The sequence below is a fragment of the Hypomesus nipponensis genome, chromosome 9, assembly GCF_054491055.1.
Source record: "Hypomesus nipponensis isolate SF chromosome 9, ASM5449105v1, whole genome shotgun sequence".
Taxonomy (NCBI): Eukaryota; Metazoa; Chordata; class Actinopteri; order Osmeriformes; family Osmeridae; genus Hypomesus; species Hypomesus nipponensis.
The window spans coordinates 22,518,289-22,537,932 of NC_140369.1; the positions used below are offsets into that span (position 1 = coordinate 22,518,289).

Genomic DNA, 19,644 nt, shown 5'->3' on the forward strand with positions numbered 1-19,644 from the left:
GCCTATCACCATTCTCAACTGTGATTCAATATTAAAAGGGACTGTTGTAATTCCCGAAAGTAGATATTAACCCTCTCGTGGTTAATGATTCTGGGAACTGTTTGTCTCTCCTGGACTCCATAGTAGTTCTTAGAGACTCCTAATTTACCTTGTACTGAGTACCACTGATTTCCCAAAGTTTGTGTAGCTTTTACTGATAAGAGTTACATTAGTCTGGAAGTGACGGCATTTGTGAGGAACTGCCCTATGTGCCAAGTATACAAGCCTGAGGGACGGAAGACTGTCGGAAAGCTGCAGCAGACCATTGTCATCAGGCCTTGGGAGATAATGGGTGTGGACCTAATGGGTCGGTTTCTATGCATTTCCAACCTCAATGTCTACATGATAGTGTATGTGGATTACTACTCCAAATGGGTTGAGTTCATTGCCCTTCGGAAGGCCACAGCTGAATCTTTGTCTTAGGTCTTTAGGTGTTGTTACGGTGTAGAGTTAATTGAGATCCAGTGTTTCAGAATCTGAAGAAGGCAGTGTATAATAGGCAGTGGACAATATCATACTGCTTGAGAATTGTCTATCTACTAGAACTAGCCTGACAGACCATTTCAAATAGGTTTCGTTCCCTTTACATTTACAAACTATATAGGCTTTTTGGACATTGCACTGTGCACAGGATTTCGTATACAATGTATATATATTAATATGTACACTCACCGGCCACTTTAATAGGTATGCCGGTTCCTGCTTGTTAATACGCCTGGTCCTGCTTGTTAACACAAATAGCTAAGCAGCAAATCACATGGCAGCAACTCAATGCATTTAGGCATGTAGACGTGGTCAAGAAAACTTGCTGAAGTTCAAACCGAGCATCAGAATGGGGAAGAAAGGGGATTTAAGTGACTTTGAACGTGGCATGGTTGTTGGTGCCAGACGGGCTGGTCTGAGTATTTCAGGAACTGTTGATCTACTGGGATTTTCACACACAACCATCTCTAGGGTTTACAGACAATGGGCCTCATTATCGAACGCAGTTAAGAAGAAATTTCTTCTGAATTGGATTTAGGAAGACATTTGGCATTCATTAAGTTTTCTCATCTGGGATTTGTTCTGAACATTAGAAGACTTTCTGAACTCAAAATAGCAGTCATAAATCGGCCAGAGTTGTCTCAAATGCGATTCCTTAAAAACACACAAGGATCAAAGGAATTGCATTTAAGAAAACTCTCCGCGTTTGAAGTGTTAATGAAGTTATGAGAAATCATTGGTGATTGCGTTCACATCAACTCTACAGACTATGGCAAGACGTTTTATCATTTAACCAATGAATTCTTGATATCCAAAATCTCCAAATGGTGTCTCAAACTGGTGTTTAAGACCAGTTATTGTCATTTTTTGTGTTAGCATTAGCATATTAGCGCAATTTGACGATTACATCACGCTAGGGAGTCGTGTAGCAGAGGAGCCTCAGTCTAGTACTAGAAATATGGTGACTGACCGGGATGAAGAAGAGGTGGCAAGAACCACTAATGTATATGATGGCCCTCAGCCGGCCGTCAAAGCCAAATAAATGATTCATTTATCTTTTATTCAATGATTAATTTATTAAACGGTTCATTGTACCGAGGAGAATGAGTGGAGGGTTGATGAAGTGTCCTCCTGGTGAGTTGCTATCATTTAGCAACGCAGCAACAACCTCTGGAGCTCGTCTACGAATAGCAGTGCACATATACAATTTACTTTTACTGTCAGTGAATAGCACCGAGTGGAAGTCAACGCTTTCTTTATATCTAGTGATCATTCAGGGCCTGACATTACTTTTTGAGGCACTACACTAGCCTACATTTACGTTTCACTTTTCCATGCACAAAAGTCACGTCCGGGTAAACATTGTGCCTGTGACCTACGAAGATGAGCTGTAATATTATTCAAATGATAACAGTTGAGGTGTTATAAAAACGTTTTTTGTTACATTAAACATTTACACAATTTCTGCAGAATGAAACACTTTGTTATGTACTGTATTGCAGCTTTGTCCCAATATCTCAACAGATTGTGCAGCTAATTTGACTTGAACGAGGGCTTATTACTTGAAAGAGGAATTATTTACTGCGTCTTCTCAGTTACATTATCAGAGCTTGGAAATACTGTGACTTGCTAAAGTAGGCAAATAGCTAGTAAAACACAAAATGTCATGACATACATTTGATATAATTTCAGTCAAACAGCTGCAAGACCCAGTGAAATGTTATACGCTGATGACACGCAGCTGTACCTGTGGTTCCCCCCAACTAATCTGGGGATCTCAGCTAGGATTGAGGCCTGCCTCACAGTCATCCGCCTGGATGACCAAGCACCACCTCCAGCTGAACCTCGCCAAAACAGAACTTCTCATCATCCCAGCTAAACCCTCCATCTCCCACGATCTGTCAATCACCCTGGGATCTGCAACGGTGACCCCTTCATCCTCTGCCAGGAACCTTGGGCTCTCCCTCACGGCCCACATTGCTGCAGTCTCCCGGTCGTGTAGATTCACCCTCTACAACATCCGGAAGATCAGGAGATACCTGTCTGAGCACTCCACCCAGCTGCTAGTCCAAGCACTGGTCCTCTCCAAGTTGGACTACTGCAACTCGCTGGTCTCCCAGCATGTGCAACCTGCCTTCTTCAGAGGATTCAGAACGCAGCGGCACGCCTGGTCTACAATCTACCCAGACGCTCCCATGTTCCCCCGCTCCTCATCTCTCTCCACTGGCTACCCATCAACGCCCGTATCAGATTCAAGACCCTGGTTTTGACCTTCCGAGCAGTGAACGGGACTGCACTCGACTACATCTAGTCTCTTCTGCAGCCTTACACCCCCACCCGTCACCTACGGTCTTCTTCAGACAACCGCCTGGTGATCCTACCGCTCAAGACCGCCCGGTCCCAACACAAGCTCTTCTCCTGCCTGGACCCCCAATGGTGGAACCAGCTCCCCACCTCCATCAGGGACACTGACCTTCAAGAAAAGGCTCAAGACGCACTTGTTCCGGAAGTACAACAGCACTTAGGAATGCTTGATTGGACCTAGATCTAGAAGACATCATAGTAGCTATGGGCTAGCTATGGGCTAATTTGCCAGTCCCACCTGTAAAATCCCCACAAGATCATCCCAAATTAAATATTTTCCCCGACGTTGTAAACACCTTAATTAGATGTCCCACGTTTTGATGGTACTAGCAGAGCCCATATTAGACATTCTCTGGTACTAGCCTAGTGTTTTTTTCTAATTGATTTCAATGGTCTCAAAGCAGATTTTGGTCTGTTGTCTTCCCAACGTGACGTCATGCAATGCATTGTGGGAGAAAGAAACCATTGCTTTTTCGTATTATATTGCGTTTTATGACACCCAACAACATCAAATACAATGGATAACAGTTTAAATGTTTATTACCAACAAGCAAATAGCGCAAATTCGTTAAAATTTGTGAAAATTAACCTGCCAAATGGACTTTAAGGCAGTTCTGAAGGCAAATGGGGGTTTAACCCGCTACTAGCGAGGTGTACCTAATAAAGTGGCCAGTGAGTATATATATTAGTGGTGGGCATAGATTTTTTTTTAAAATCTAGATTAATCTCACTGTAATCTTGGCGTTATTCTAGATTAATCTATATTAAAATGGCCCATTTGAATTCCGCCAAAGGCACTCAGAATATGTGTGCTACCCAAATAATGACTAAAAGTAAGTCTTTGAAAATGGGTTTCTCAAGCCAGGTGGCGCATTTAGTCCAGGGACTCATCTCCTGTTTCCAAAATCCATCACAAACTGCTTGATAAAGCTGTTTGTGTCCGGAGTCCAGTGCATCTTTATCTCAACGGGAGTTTCTCCAAGGTTTGGAGCCTTGTGACCTTTCCATATCTCCCAGAATGTGGATTTTTTTAAATGAATGTGACACTAAATCCTGTCTGTCTTGCAGCATTCATGACAGGGTATTTCCATAATTGCAATCCAATTCTTATATCCCCAACATGTTCTACTCTAGATACAATAGGATTCATGTGCATTGATCTAACTAAAATCTTTGCAATCTTTTCAAGATTCAAAAAGATTTATTGTCCAATATGTTGCCATGTTAGAACATTTTCTTTTGATTGAAGGCAAAGTGTGTGTGTGTGATGTGTCAGAAGCATGAGTTTTGTATATGTATTGCATTGGGAATGAATGATTTGTTGTATACTGACTTTTTAGCCAGAGGCACTCTGAATCTTCTTCCTGATATTAATAGCTCAAAGCTTTGGTGGAGGGAGTGGGTGGCATCCTGGATGATGAAGTTGGATTTTCTTTCCACTGCTTATATAACCAATGCTAAATGCAACCATTTGGTCTCAGTCTAGAGCCAGTTGCATGGAGAACCTGACCAGGGTAAATTGTGCTACGAGCAAGCTAGCCCAGCTGGTGTTGCTACCCAAACTTCACTGAGGAAATTGTTGGACTGTGCCGGAAATTAAAAACGTTTCTTTTGACAAAATGTTTAGGTTGTGGCATTGAAGACAGCGACGCACCACACAAGCTTAAATACATTATTTAATGTGACATTACTTAATGTACATGCAAGTCTTGAATTGCTTAAATGTATGAAGCTGCTACACTGTAAATAAAAAAGATTAAATTACAGTAGGCTACTTATTCTGTTTATTATGTTTTTTTTCTGTATTTCTGAATGACAGGAAATACAGATAAAAAGACAATGGAAAAATGTTAATTTATTAGTGGTGGGCATTATTTTTTTTTAATCTAGATTAATCTCACTGTAATCTTGGAATTAATCTAGATTAACCTAGATTAAAGTGGCTCATTTGAATTCCGCCGAAGGCATTCAGAATATGTGTGCTACCCAAATAATGACTAAAAGTAAGTCTTTGAGAACGGGTTTCTCAAGCTCTAGTTAGCTTTGCTGATAAAGCTGTGCTGACGGGCTTACCTCAGTTGCACTCAAACATAGTAGTTTGACAACAACTCTTCCCCTGCGCTACATCAGTGTTTGGCCTGGCATCTTCCGCATTAGCTAAGGGATGCTTTGCATTTAGGTGGTATTTGAGACTGGAAAAACTCCTACAGTAAACTAATTCTGCATCGCACAAGGTGCAAACAACCGTAGTCTGGTTTCCATTGGGAAGCCTCTTAAAAATAAATTCCCTGAAACAAACCCGCCGGCTTCATAGCTGCATCCATGTTAGCACGTCACGTTCCATGAAAAACAGCAGATTGTCCAAGAATTAAAAGGCGGATTACAACTAATGAATAATTACAATTACAGCAGAACAGGCCCTATGTTCACAACAGCTACAACTAAAACGTTGTTTCATCGTTACTGACGTTACATCGTAGTTACAACTGGCCCTTTGAGGGCAACCATAATGCTGATGAATGCTTGGTGAAAATGAGTTTGACACATGCTGATGCACACACACCTACCATCAAACTCTGCAGGGCCCACTCCCACTATGATGATAGACATGGGTAGCGCAGCCGCCTGAGGAGAAAACACAAAAGATACTGTGTGAGATGTTTTGCGCTTACACACACACACACAACCCCTCATTCCCACATAACCAAGACAACAAACTCAAGTCAACATGCACATCGCAAAGACACATATCAAAACGGAAATTCCAAAATAATGTGAGTGACTATTGTCATCAGTAGTGCTGACTGGTGATTTACAATGGATAGTGTTGTTGTGTGCATACATTGACCACGGCCTCCTTGGTTTGCATCATATCTGAGATGACTCCATCTGTGATCATCAGCAGAACAAAGTACTGTGACCCGTCCGTCACGCCCTCTGCACACCTGCACACAGCAACAGGACAAAGTCTGTGATTAAGTGTGTGTGTTAGTTTGTGTGTGCCATTGGGTGGGGTATAAATGTGACTGTGTCAGTTTGTATGTATTTGTTACTGTCACAGCATACACTCACTGTGTGTGATTCTGTCAGTTTTTGTGCGATTGTGTCAGTATGTCACTGTGTGTGTGTTTATGTGTGCGTGATTAAGGAACATTGGCATGTTCAAAGGAAACACGATTTTGTCAGCTTTCTTTAGGGTTAGTCTCAACCCTAACCCGTACGTTACACTTCAAAGTCAAGACTCATTGTACTAAAACAAAAATTAAACAAAAGCTGAATAATAAAAAAAAAGTGTGTTTGTTTAGGCCAGGCTTCTCTATGACATGATGTACTATTTATGCATGTGTGTGTGTTTGTGTTTATATATCTTGCAGGTAACAGAGAGACCTGCTGGATTGCTGTCTGGCTCACTCTCACACTGGCCTGAGGGAAGTAAGACGAGAGAGCAGAGTTCACTACAACATTTCTTTCCCTCTTCCCCCCTCTCTGATTGTCGCTCTCTCTCACACTGTCTACTTCTGTTTTTTCAGTTTCTGTGTCTGTGTGTCTTACTCTCCATATCTACCTCTTTATTTTGCATCCCCCCTGTTCCCTGCCTCACTCCTTTTTCACACTTTCCAGAATAAATGTATTTCACTTTTCATCCCCCCCTCGGCCTGACTGTCTGTCTTGCTTTCTGTCAATCACTCTCTCCCTTTTGGCTTTGTTCTCCGCCTGTGTTCTCTCTCTCTCTCTCTCTCTCTCTCTCTCTGTTTCCTCTCACTTAAATAACCATATCTCCCTCTATAAATGCATGTGCACACACACAGGCTTCAGTTACTGAAAGAAGTGAATGGTGGAGAGAAGTAGTACACAGGCATTGAGTGAGAGACACAATATGGTGTATAACATCATGTCCTACATAACAAGCTGGTAATGTGAGAGACTAGTTCAAAAACATACTGCCCCTGCGTCGATCTACTAGTGCAGTACCCAAGGGATTTCAGACTGGCTGGTTGCTAGTTCTGACCCCATAGCGTACTCACCGGTGGTCCGACAATATCTGCCACCTTCCTCCAAGCAGCATTCCACTGAAGGCTATCCGTGTAGGCAGGGAGACTCTGATCATATCAAAACGGGAAATAGCCCGAAACGGCTATTATAAGTTTATCTTTCATCGCCATTGAGAATAAAAGCGAGTTGTAAACAGAAGGGTCAACTCCATGGTCCCATCTACATCCTGTACGTTCATTGGTGCCTACATCTTTACGCTGTGGACATTTTTTTTTTTTCATGGGGCCCAAAATTACTGCCAGCGCCCCTGGATATCAACACCCTGTCCCCCACACAGTGATAGTGTATTTAGCACAGGTTGCACACCGGTCCGGTCTGATATGGAATGCCGTTTTAGTCAAAATTAAATTAATAAATACATAGCAGGGCTCCAGACTGCGACCAAATGGTCGCATTTTGCGACCAGTTTTTGAGACAGTGCTAGCATTTTTTACAAGCACTCGCGCATGTGCGACCTACAAATTTTGAATTCATTGGGTGTGCACAATGTCAGCACACGTTAGCAACGACACATAGATACGACGTTCTAGTAAGACAGCGATATCAGCTTTCCTTCTGCATTCGGACCGTAGCTTAAAGTCTAGGAAAGTTGAGGCTATTTTTCGCTAGGTACCTATAAACCTAGCAAAAAGTATTGGAAAATTTAGGATATTTTTCGCTAGGTTCCTGCGAACATGTCTTAATCTGCCAGACTTCGTTCTTTTGGTGAGCAGTTTCACGAGTTCTTCTTACCCGGCGTCATGGAGCAGAGCAGCTAAATACTTATTTAGCACTAGCGTTGCTACTGTATCCCTCCCTTACTGTGTTTGAGCTGTTGCGCTGTTATACTCGGCAAGTATCGTGTTGTGGTGTCGGAGGACTGATCGAAAACTGCATCATACATTTAATTCATTAAGCTAAGACTTGCATGTACAGTACGTAATGTCACATTAAATAATGTATTTAAACTCTTAAAGCTTATATATGGTGCGTCGCAGGGGCGATTCTAGGAACAGACCTTTACGGGTGCTCAGCCCCCAATGAGAATGTGACATGAATACAATGCCTTGCAAAACTAGTAAAAAAAGTTAGTCTGGAGTCCTGCATAGGTAAATAAATATGGCTATGAAATAAACCCTGAAATTAACAAAATTGCAATAAATAAATATATCATCATATTAATATATAGCTGAATCCATTTACCTAAATAAATAAATACATTTACTTATTTCAAAATGACTTTTTTGTAAAGACAACATTTATTTAGTTCTTGAGACTTTTATTTCCTAACACCACATATATTTCCGAACACACATTTATTTCTGTACTGTATTCATTTCCAATCCTATATGCAAGTGAGAGGGGCGTGGTTATCTTCAGACCAAAGCAGCTGCACAAGATAAACTGCTCTACAGAACATAGACATTGATAACAAAGTCTTAAATAGCTTGAGACTTATTGAGCACCGTGTTCATGTGCAAGATGTACAAGTAGTATGAAGGGTGATTAGTGCCAGGTAAGGTTAGGTTACAAAGCTAGCAACCATTGCGACACCTAAATTGAAAAGTGAGGCAATCCTTCGATCAAGTTTCTTAACGCGTTGTCAATATTGTCAATGAAAAGTTGCAACTAACCAAGACGTGTCCAGACCAAGACCCATTCAACACGGTTACACAATACCCAAACCCAGATATTATAACATATATAATTTATGTTATTCTTCACTTTTTTTCTACCAATATTACCACTTGACTTGTTTTAATGACCAGTCAGTGACAAAACGGGTTTGGCTGTTTAGGTCGCTGCCAATACAGCCCAACACTAGCTAGCTGAAATAGCCACACTGATGATGTATTTTTATTATTTTCTCCGTTGATAGCGAGCTAGCCACTTAGCCTACAGTCAGGGCCGGATTAAGACATTTTGAGGCCCCTATATGACTTTGTAGCTTGTTGTTTACAAAGTCATTTGGGTTTGTGTGCGTGTCATGATGTGCGTCGGGGTGATATAGGGGCCTCAAAATGTCTTAATCCGGCTATAGAGTTATTGATCCCGGAAGTTTGAATCTGTGAATGTCATGCCAACTTTACCGAACTCGCCAAGTGCACTGACACATCAGTGCTTTAACGTCCACAGAGCCACTCTATAAATATGATCAGTTTAAACATGTGACTCACCATCATCACATCAGTGATATTAAAAGGCCGGTTTTTGCTCATTCTTAAAGCAAACAATGCAAATTCATCAATGAGCTTTTCAAAGACCAGTTGGCGCAGTATGTCATGCTCTATTGACTAGGGATGCACCAAATCCAGGATTTGGTTTCGGCCGAATATTGGGCTTTTTGACGGGAGTCGGTTTTGGCCAAACGTGGATTTTTTTCCACCGAACCCAAACCCTACGGTTGCACTTAACGCGCTATGCTGGTTGTTCATTTAATCAGATCGACCTCATAATTTGTTCCCATACAGTAGAAACATATCTACAAATGTGTGATCTCAAATATACATACATAAAAATGGATCTGGATCATTCAAACAATTCCCTCAGTGAAGGTTGCCTAGCAAGTGAGAGTAGCAGTGACTGACCTTCAGTGACAGGTGGGGGGAGGGTGCACAAAGAGCACATATTTGTGGTATCTTACTTCCAACTATTGTTTTGACAACTCAGTCATTTGGAGCAGATACACATCTTAAAACATGGAGGGCTACAGTAGGCCCAAGGACCAGGATTGACAGAGGCTGATATAGAGGGAGTATAAGAGCAGCTGACAAAGTTGGATGCGGTTTTCCCCACTTACAGCGCGGATAGCCGGTCACATGACCCTGAGACTTCAGACCGGGACGTTGTTACTAACAATGATTGCTTCCAGTAAACTTGTTATATTTGCCATGTCCTGCTTCAGGTTATTAATGCAAGCGTAGGGTTGTTTGTGTGACTCGTGCAGTAGAACCATTATATAAAGCCAATTTTGCAGTTACACCCAAAACATTAGAGACGGGAAAACAATATACAACACACAGTGGAAAGAAGAACACCTCAGCTGGCCTATCTGCCAGAGAGCAAAGAGAAAGAAAGGGGGAACAGAAAAAAAGATAAATTGAGGGAGACAGTGATTGAGAGGTGGTAGAGTGTGGGAGACTATATGAGTTTTAGACATGTTTGGTTCATACATAGTTGGAAAAATAAATCCAACCAATTAAAAGTTTGAAGTCAGTAAAGTTTGAACAAAGTAATTCATAGCTGAGCTGACCTACAGTTGGAACACTGTGAGAGAGTAATGTGTGTGTGTGTGTGTCATACACACATTTATTTCTCACATTTCACCATGTGACAATATTTGAGTGTGTGAATCTATTCTGCACATATTTGTGACTGTGTATGTGTGCACACGTGGGCATGTTAATGTGTGTGTGTGTTCATGCGTGTTGCTGTGTGTGTTCAATCTCGCACCGTGCCACTTGGTTGATAACAGGAGCAAAGTTGGTTGGTCCGTACAGCTGAACAGTTCGGAGACTCTGGAAATACGACTCCAGCACGCCCTCGATCCCCACACAGTTAGGGTTCTCTACGTTGAAGTTCTACAGCAAGAAACAGAGAAGTAGACACCATACTTTAGTTGTCATCACCTAAAGTTGTACAATCTTTACAGTGTTGGGAAAATCTGACAGATTACCAGCATTTATTTGTCAACCAGAACCAACCACAAAGCGCTACATTCATTTTTGTATACAAAACAATTCTGACAAAATCATACGTGATAAATGTGAAACTGTTGTAGACATTTTCGTCATATGCATATATGTATGTGTATGAAATCTATAATCTTCTATGTTCATTGGTAAGAGACAGAAAGGGAAGATAATTAAGTTGAGTTCAAAGGAATGTGAGGTGCTGATGGCTCTGTGGGCAGCTTGCCCTGGGGGATGGGTGAAGCATCTTATATGGCCTTCTGTCCTCTGGTCACTGTAAGGGTTCAATGAGACAGTTGCTCTGAAATTTGGCTAGAGAAGGACTGTGTCCTGTTTCATTGTTTGTGTTAATTAAAAGTATTGTTTGAAGATGACCACACAAAGGACAGTTGACCATTTGGCTTGCCACTCCTAGGGTTTATTATCTACAGCCCTGCAGAGAAATGCCACATCAAAGAACAGTGAGACATTTGATATGTAAATGTATTGTTTTAAGCTGTCACTAAGTTGAGTTAGCCAATCACAGAGTTTGCTACATTGATTGATTGACCTTACAGAATGCCATTGATCTAAAGTTTATATAAGGTTGAGCATGTGTGATAGTCAGGATCACTCTTACGAACGATATGTGTGGATGGCACCTCCTTCGTTAATGACTGATCAACAAAGCTTTGTTTAATCATATTTAATTGTATAGTCTTAATAAATTAAATTGCAACCGCCATCTTCGACTATGTTCAATCTACACAGTCCAGCAAGAATTTTCTACCACAGAAACAGCAGAAAATATTATAGGTAGTGCGGTGAATGGTCAGTGCCATTGATGTTCAATGTCTTTGAATGTCCTGAACATGTCAGACTTGACTCGGTTCTATTAATAGCTGTGAATTCTCCAACATAAAAGATTGTCTGCCCCAAACTTGGACAGTCTGGATGAAACTGTTCTCTTCTGCTCCTCTTGCTATTGACTATTGTCAAGCACTTCAAAAGCATGTTAGACTTAGGCCGAATCCCAATACTCCCCCTTCCCCTTACCCCTTCCCCTTAATTTACCCCTAGCCCTTGGCCCTCGAAACTAAGGGGTAAGGGCTACATAGCCCTAAGAAATGGGACACCACTTGGTTACAGGTACGTCATCTAGCACGTATCGATATCTCCAAAGCAAGTAGTGTTATGCACTGATATTAAACGAAATTTGCTGCTAATGGAGTTTACTTTAAACTGTAGACATACTAATCAAAGAAATGCGGGACTGTTGTGCAATTCAGCACTGTAATATTAGCGTACCAAACTAGCGATTTTTAGAAACGTTTCAATTAGGAAAATGGTTGCAAATACATATGTTCATGACTGTATATAACACAAAACAAGACTGTCATAATTTTTTTATCAATTAAGCTGAAAATATTATATTTAGCGGACTCTCTGGATGATCTGGCCGCCATTGTTGCCGGTCGCGTAGTTTTCACATAGCCCTAGGTTTCAAGTAAGCTCCCGACCTCACTTGGTTTTAAGGGTGTATACCCCTTAGTCTTAGCCCTTCCCCTAGCTCAAAAAGAGTATTGGGACACCACTAGCTCTCACGGGAACGCGCAAAACTAGGGGGAAGGGGGAGTATCGGGATTCGGCCTTAGTCACTACGTCTAGCCTTTTTTGTTTGTTTGTAATTTTCCTAAATATATACAGCTAGGAATCATACCAGTATACTACAATCAAAATATTGAATTAAACCCGGGGTACATGAGGGAGAATAAGAAATTCTGTGTACTGCAAGGACTTTAAAGAGTTGATGTTTAACCATGAGGGTACTGACCTTGGTTCAAGGCTTCTGACTTGCTTTTATTCCGTGCTATATAACTTTATTAGATCTTGACCTAACCAGTTACAGTATTTGGGCCATTTAACTTCACACTTCAACTGTTATGAACAGTTGAATGAGCACATGTTGGATGACAGTTAGCAGCAGTGGCGGCTAGTCAATAGAGGGCGCAACGGCGCCGCCCTCCCTGGTGAAACACTAAATACTCATTTTAAGCATGACTGTGTTAAAAATACACAAAGTGTTGTGTATATATATACAAAAATTATTTTTTGGGATAAATTTACTTCATGCTCGACATCTGGGCATCGAAACGCCTACCAACCTGCTGGCAATAGGTGAATTGCTGACCGTTGCTAACAAGAAACACATATTTAGCCAATCAGCGTCCTCAAAAATTATGGTTAAAGAACGCTGGAATTAGCGCATGTAAATCATACACAGAGGTTTCTCCCACGATTGGTAAGCTACACCAGAAAGGCCTGGCTAGCTGGATGCAGTCATGTCACTGCCTTATTTTGCTTCCCGTGCTTGCTTTTTATAACATTCGGAACAGATACAGCATGGACTGTTACAGGAGTTAAGGACATTAAACATTTATCTGAGAAAAGAAAACAATTGCACAAAGGCACACATGGAGAACACAATCAAGCTAGACATGCTAGGCAGAGACAATCGCTATGCAAATGGTCGAAGGTCATCGGATTGAGGTGAGGAGAAACAACGAAGAAGTGGATAAGAACAGGCACATTCTATCAAAGATAATTGATTGTGTTAAATTAATTTATAAATCCTTAATATTTAGTTTTACAGTAATAGTTGTTTCCTAATAATACCAGGGAGAGTGGCTCAAGTGCCCAGATGTCCGTGGTTTTCAATGTTGTGTAATGATATTTATAGTCCACAAATGTGGACATTTGCCTATGGCTGTGTGCATTAATTACATAATTACTATTTCACAGAGAACTCGTATCATGCAGTATGTGTTCAATTGTATTAGGATGGTTACCGAATTCACTGAATATTTCCCAGCCCCACCTAGAATCATTTTCACCAGCCGCCACTGGTTAGCAGTAAAGAAGACATGGCCCCCTATTTTGACGATCAGAATCGCCAGTATCAAAACGCAAAGCGCAAGTAACTTTGTGGGTGTGACTTCAGCTTGGTTGTTATTTTGCCGGTGGGATGAATAACTTTGCGCCTGGCCCAAATCTAAAAAGGGTTGGTCTGAAGTAGCTACATTACTAATGGGTGTGGTTTGGGCGTAACGTGCAATAAACCAATCAGAGCATCATCTCACATTCCCTTTAAGAGCAGCGCTTGTTCCATGGCGAATTGCTATTATAACGGCGGATTTGCCAGGCGCACGCCAGGAGCGGTTCACAGGAGGAGAACGACGTTCTCGTCAGAGATAGAGAAATGTGTAAGGGAAAGGCAGAGCAGTTTTCTCTTTGCACTAAATTGCCCGCTCATGCTGTTCATTCAAATTATTATTCTTATTGTATATTTTATTTTTTTAATTGGTATATTTTTTAATTGTTTAGTTCTTAGAATTAGTTTAATTAATGTACTTTTGTACTTAATTTATACCCGTTTATTGTTTGCACCTTCCTGCCACAGTAAATTGCGTGTTTGTGTAACATAAGCTTCATGGCGAATAAACAGAATTCTGATTCTGATGGGAAATTGCCACAGTTGTTACAAATAAAGTTCACATACATAGAAATTTCTTATGAAAATCTTTTTATAATCATTGAAGAAATGTAACACGCCATAAATCAAAACAATGTAATGTAGCTTTGCAGAAAGAAGACTCTGGCCTCGCCAGCAGTGTGCACGGACCAAGCTTGCGCCCTTAAAATAGCATCTGAATAATGCGCCATTAACTTTCGACCACGTTTTTCCTGGTCAGTAGCGGATTTGTTTTTCGGAAACTGCAAGATAGCACCAGGGAACATTTGCGCCGGAACACGCCTCCTTTTTCACTGAACCGCCCACGGGAGCGCAAAATCATTCTGATGTGCGCCTGTGGAGGGAAAAGTCCCCTTTGCGTCGAGTGCAAACTAGGAATGACACTTGCGTCGTTGACTAAGTCAATTGCGCTGGGTGCAAGATAGGGCCCTTGGTGTCACTTAAACTTCTAGGGTTCACCTTGAGAATTGAGATTGTCATCAATGATGTGCTTGTTTTATATAAATACATTTAAAACTCTTCTCAAACGTTGTAGTCTTCTAAAATAATTAGTTGAATTTTGTCCTAAATGAACACAGACTGTGTTCCCCTCTATTTTTTGTTGTTTTTATCTCCATCTCAACCTGATACTTAGCTCCTTTATCATCTTTCTGATTTCAGCTTTGGTTCTCACTTTTCATTAAACAGATGACACAATTTCCTTATTTTTCCCCTCTGTTGTTGCTTTGTGACTCACTTTTTCTTCCACCCTTCCTCTGCGTCGTCAAAAAAAATTCACACAGCTACTTGTGGCTGTCTCAGCTTGTGTGCTTGTGTACTTACACAACGGCTTGCATGTCGTTTTATGACTTATTTAGAAGCTGCCAGGTTTTTGGGGGCCTTCTACTTTGTGTAATATGGTTGGGAGGTCATGCTGGTGGCTGCAGTGTTAATAGTGCATTGACCTGTGGTGACAGGGCGTTTTCAGTTGCTGCACCCTCTCTCTGGAACACCCTCCCATACCACATTCGACAGGCAAGCACCCTGCCATCAATCAAAGAAGCCCTCAAAGCTCACCTTTTCAAGTTACATTTACCAGTTAACTCCTTCCCTTCAATAATTATAACAACAAATATAGCTGCAGGCAGCAATGGCGGGTTCCTCCTCAACATTGCAAAATTGACATGATACAGACATGTTATTCATACATGTACACAGTCACCGTGGTTACATGGATTTGAATTACTGGCTTATTTGGACTGAAATAGAATCCCTTTCTCGTAAACACCTTTGTTTGAATAATTGCGGTCCGACTACGATCCGATCGACACCCCGAGATCACTTGGTCCGAGTCGGTTGAGAATTTTGACATCGCATGCTTGTAAATGGTGAATTGGACTAATTACCGGACTCAAGGTTTTTTGCGCATGCTTGAGATCCCGCCGCCCTCCCTCCCAGGGTGTGACCTGGAAGTCGAAAAAGACAATAAGTTGTCGCTGCCGGGAGCCGGCCCAGCAGAAACAAACAAACAACGCGAGCCAATAGCGCTAGATAGATTTTTTTGTAGTATCATGACCCCAAGAATTGATTCGAATTATGAGGTACCAAAATATTCCCACCCCTACTGTCTGGAAAGCCACCTGTGCTTTGGTCAGGCCCATCATGCAGAGAGTTTTGACTCAGGACTGGGAATGACAGCAAACCTGAGTTCAGGGTTGCCAGGTCCGGCCACAATTTTCAGCCTGATGAGAGCTCAAAACCGGACCAAAATGCAATTTTGGGGTGTACAACGGAGGAGTTACCACATTTATCCAATATATACCTCCATAGTTTGATGTATAAATGACTGATGGATTAATATTTTCCTTGTTTTCTGCTATTCTCACATTTCATTGGTTCATTGGTATAACAAATTATTTAATCGTGCCGCTTCCTATCACCACCAAACAGAGACACAGAGCAACAATTACTTAATGAAAGTGAGGAGACACATTACTAAAGGAAATGTGTGTAGGATATGAACTCTTACTGCTCGCTCTCCCAATACACTTTTCCCATCCATGCTATTTCCCTCTCTCAGCACAGGTCACCCCGGGGCAGAAATCTGCAGCCGCATAAGGTTTAGAAGTATCCCAAAAACCTGCCACCCGCTACCAAGACATTTTCACCCACTGCACTGTTTTCAAAGTTCCCCGATTTGGCAGGAGAACCGGAGTTGATCTTATTCTAGAATCTCGGTCAATGCAAAATTGACAAGAGTCAGGAGAACAACTGGGGTAGGACAGAGCGTGTGTTCAGCGTCCTGTGAATGTACCTGGTGACAGTACAGCATTCTCAAATTTCAAGCCCATGATTACACTCTCTCGTTACATTAAACTACACAACATGCACAATCAGGGTGACCAACAGGATTATCTTAACTAACAAAACAATAACATTACACACATTTAACTAAACAAACACAACTGAAATCCCCCGCACTGCTTTTCTAACCAAACTATTTTCCACAACTCTTTTCCTTTTTTGGCATGCCACACAGCATGCTGGGTACCCAAGGGTGCTGACGCTACAAGATTAATAATAGTGGATAATCACCACTATGATTATCTAGCTCACACAACCATAACTGAGCGAATAGTGTTTTACTGAGTGTGCATCATGACTGTCTCCTGACTAAGTAAGTGACTTTAAATGTGTAGCTTCTGTTGTGTTTTTGCTAAATCTTGTGTCTGGTAAAGCTGAGAAACAGCAGCTATCCAGGCCGTTAAGTAGCTAGCTAGAGATCGAGTTTCAGGGTAACAAAGCCAGGGTACTTGCTGCCGCGTGAGACGCTGGCTTTGTTTACATAATTAGGGTCATTGTTAGCTGCGCCTTGCATATTTAAGGCGGCTGGCACTACAGAGGCAGCCTCGCCTGGCGGCCTCGGTGCACGAAGACTCGATCAAACAGGGACAGGGAGTCTACCTGCGGGAGTCCGCAGAGGAAGGCCGACGAGGCCGGATCACCTCTTCTGATAAGTATCAACCTATTCATATTTATATTCTATTCTACCTAGACTTATTCCTAGCTAGCATGTGTTTCATTATCATTCCTGTTCATTACACTACCCGTAGACATGTCACAAAGTATATACGGTCAACTTCTAACGTTCACTACCCATCCAGATCTTCTCCACCTGCCCTCTCTTTCTTTAGGGCTCTGGAACTGCCAGTCTGCTGTGAACAAGGCAGACTTCATCCCGGCGTCTGCATCTCATGCTTCTCTTCATGCCCTCGTGCTGACAGAGACGTGGATCTGCCCAGAGAACACTGCAACTCCAGCTGCTCTCTCCGTCAACCACTCCTTCACTCACTTACCCCGCTCAACCGGGCGGGGTGGTGGGACAGCTTTGCTTCTTTCCCCACATATTATATACACATCCACACCACTCTCTGTTACTGCCAAATCATTTGAACACCATTATGTGATGCTAACTGATCCTATCAAAGCATGCTTAATTGTTCTGTGTACTAACACTGCCACCGACTCCTTGTTAACCACTTTAACTGCATCACTTGACTCTCTCTGTCACTTGACTCTCTCAACTGTCAACCAGGCCTGCACGATTTTCTTCCTCCTGCCCGTGGCTTATGGATGTTATTTGTGAAGAACGGTCCACCCTTCGGGCGAGAGGAGATGGCGCAAGTCCAAAGACGGTCTGGACATTGAAGTATCACTCTCTCCTTAAATCCTTCTCTTCTCAAATATCTGGTGCTAAAACCCTATACTTTCTGAACAAAATTAACTCTGCTTCAAACCCCCACAAACTTTTCTCTACTTTCTCCAACCTTCTTAACCCACCTCCCCCACCACCCTGACAGCAGACAACTTCTCCTCCTTCTTTGAGAAAAAGTCACCGACTTTAGCAGTCGGTTCCCTAAACCCACCTTTCCTACCCTCTCACCCCCCTTACGGAAAGAAAATATATTTACCAATATATGATTTGAAACATTTTAATATATTGTAATATATTATTTTCCATTACATTGACCAAAATATTTTCTTATATACTAGTGTAATAATTGGACCAATACGCTGTTCCTATTGGTCCAGAAGACGTTCTCAGAAGTTAATAAATCAGTTTATTAACCTCCCGAATGTTCGCAGAGGTAAATAAACATTTTTAACTAATCAGAGAGATGTTCTGTTCAGTTGTTGATATGTTGCCTTGGAGATGTAGTGACGTCACCAATGCAAGTGCAGCTGATTGTTCTGACAACATGGCGTCTGCTCCAGATTCGACGTGTTTGATTGGGATCTTCCCACGTATTGTTGTAGTATATAAGAAACCAAATGTTTACTCTTCGACAGGTCAGCAAACGCTTTATAGCCTCGATTTGTTAAAACGATTTGTTTGTAAACCTCGACCTACGGCAAGGGCCAATTGAGGCCCGCGAGATGATATTTTGTGGCCCGCTACTTGACATCATAGTTTAGTGTTAGTGTGGCCCGCGCGTTCTCATTCATTCAATTTTGTTTCCAGTCATGTCTTTCTCAAAACCTGCCGTGAAGAGAAAAGTTTCAGGGAAAGTGGAAGACAGAATATTTTTTTGTTGAGCACAGGGGCACCCCGACGTGTCTTATATGCACAGAAAAAGTTGCGGTGCACAAGGAATACAACATCAGATGTCATTACTCAACTAGACATGAGGAGTATGCAAAATACCAGGGAGATGAGAGAGAGGACCGGGTCGCCAATCTTAAAAAATGTCTACTGAAGCAACAAGATTTTTTCAAGAAAGCAAGAAAAGAGAGTGATGAGGCAGTCGAAGCTAGCTACGTGGTGAGTGAGATGATTGCTAAGGCGGGAAAGCCATTCAAAGAAGGCGAGTTCATCAAAAAGTGCATGTTACAGGCTGCAAGTATAGTCTGTCCGGAAAAGAAGGGTCAGTTTAGCAACATCAGCCTTTCAGCCAACACAGTGGCAGAGCGCATTTCTGACCTGTCAGGTAACATTTACGATCAACTGCGTGAGAAAGCCAAACATTTCCGTGCATACTCAGTCGCTCTTGATGAGAGCACAGACGTCACTGACACTGCGCATCTCGCAATGTATGTCCGTGGTGTTGACGACAATTTTGAAGTGATGAAGGAGTTGCTCACAGTGATTCCAATGCATGGCCAGACCACCGCTCAGGAGATATTCCGTCAGCTGTGTGATACCATTGTGGATGCCGGTTTACCATGGAAGAGGTTTGCTGGAATAACAACCGATGGAGCGCCATCAATGACAGGGAGGAGAAATGGACTGGTGGCACTTGTTCAAAGAAAACTGGAAGAGGAGGGTGTGGAGGAGGCCATTGCTCTGCACTGCATTATTCATCAGCAGGCCCTTTGCAGCAAATGCCTGACGTTTGATAATGTGATGTCTGTTGTTGTGAAATGCATCAACCATATCAGATCCAGGGGCTTAAAGCATCGGCAGTTCCACGCCTTTTTGGAGGAAATAGAGTCAGCATATGAGGATGTGCTCGACTTCACTGAGGTACGTTGGCTCAGCAGGGG

The 19,644-nt window shown here is 42.0% G+C and overlaps 1 protein-coding gene across 1 annotated transcript in view; it reads right to left on the reverse strand.

The window, feature by feature from the left end:
- Positions 1–19,644, reverse strand: part of LOC146273495 (copine-9-like) — a 180,014-nt gene that overhangs the window by 8,471 nt on the left and 151,899 nt on the right. The window contains exons 17-19 of the mRNA XM_084705201.1: positions 10,372–10,499; positions 5,729–5,831; positions 5,454–5,511 (exon numbers count right to left, since the gene is read on the reverse strand). Of these exons, the coding sequence (XP_084561327.1) occupies positions 5,454–5,511; positions 5,729–5,831; positions 10,372–10,499 (289 nt within the window). The remainder of the gene's footprint in view (positions 1–5,453; positions 5,512–5,728; positions 5,832–10,371; positions 10,500–19,644) is intronic.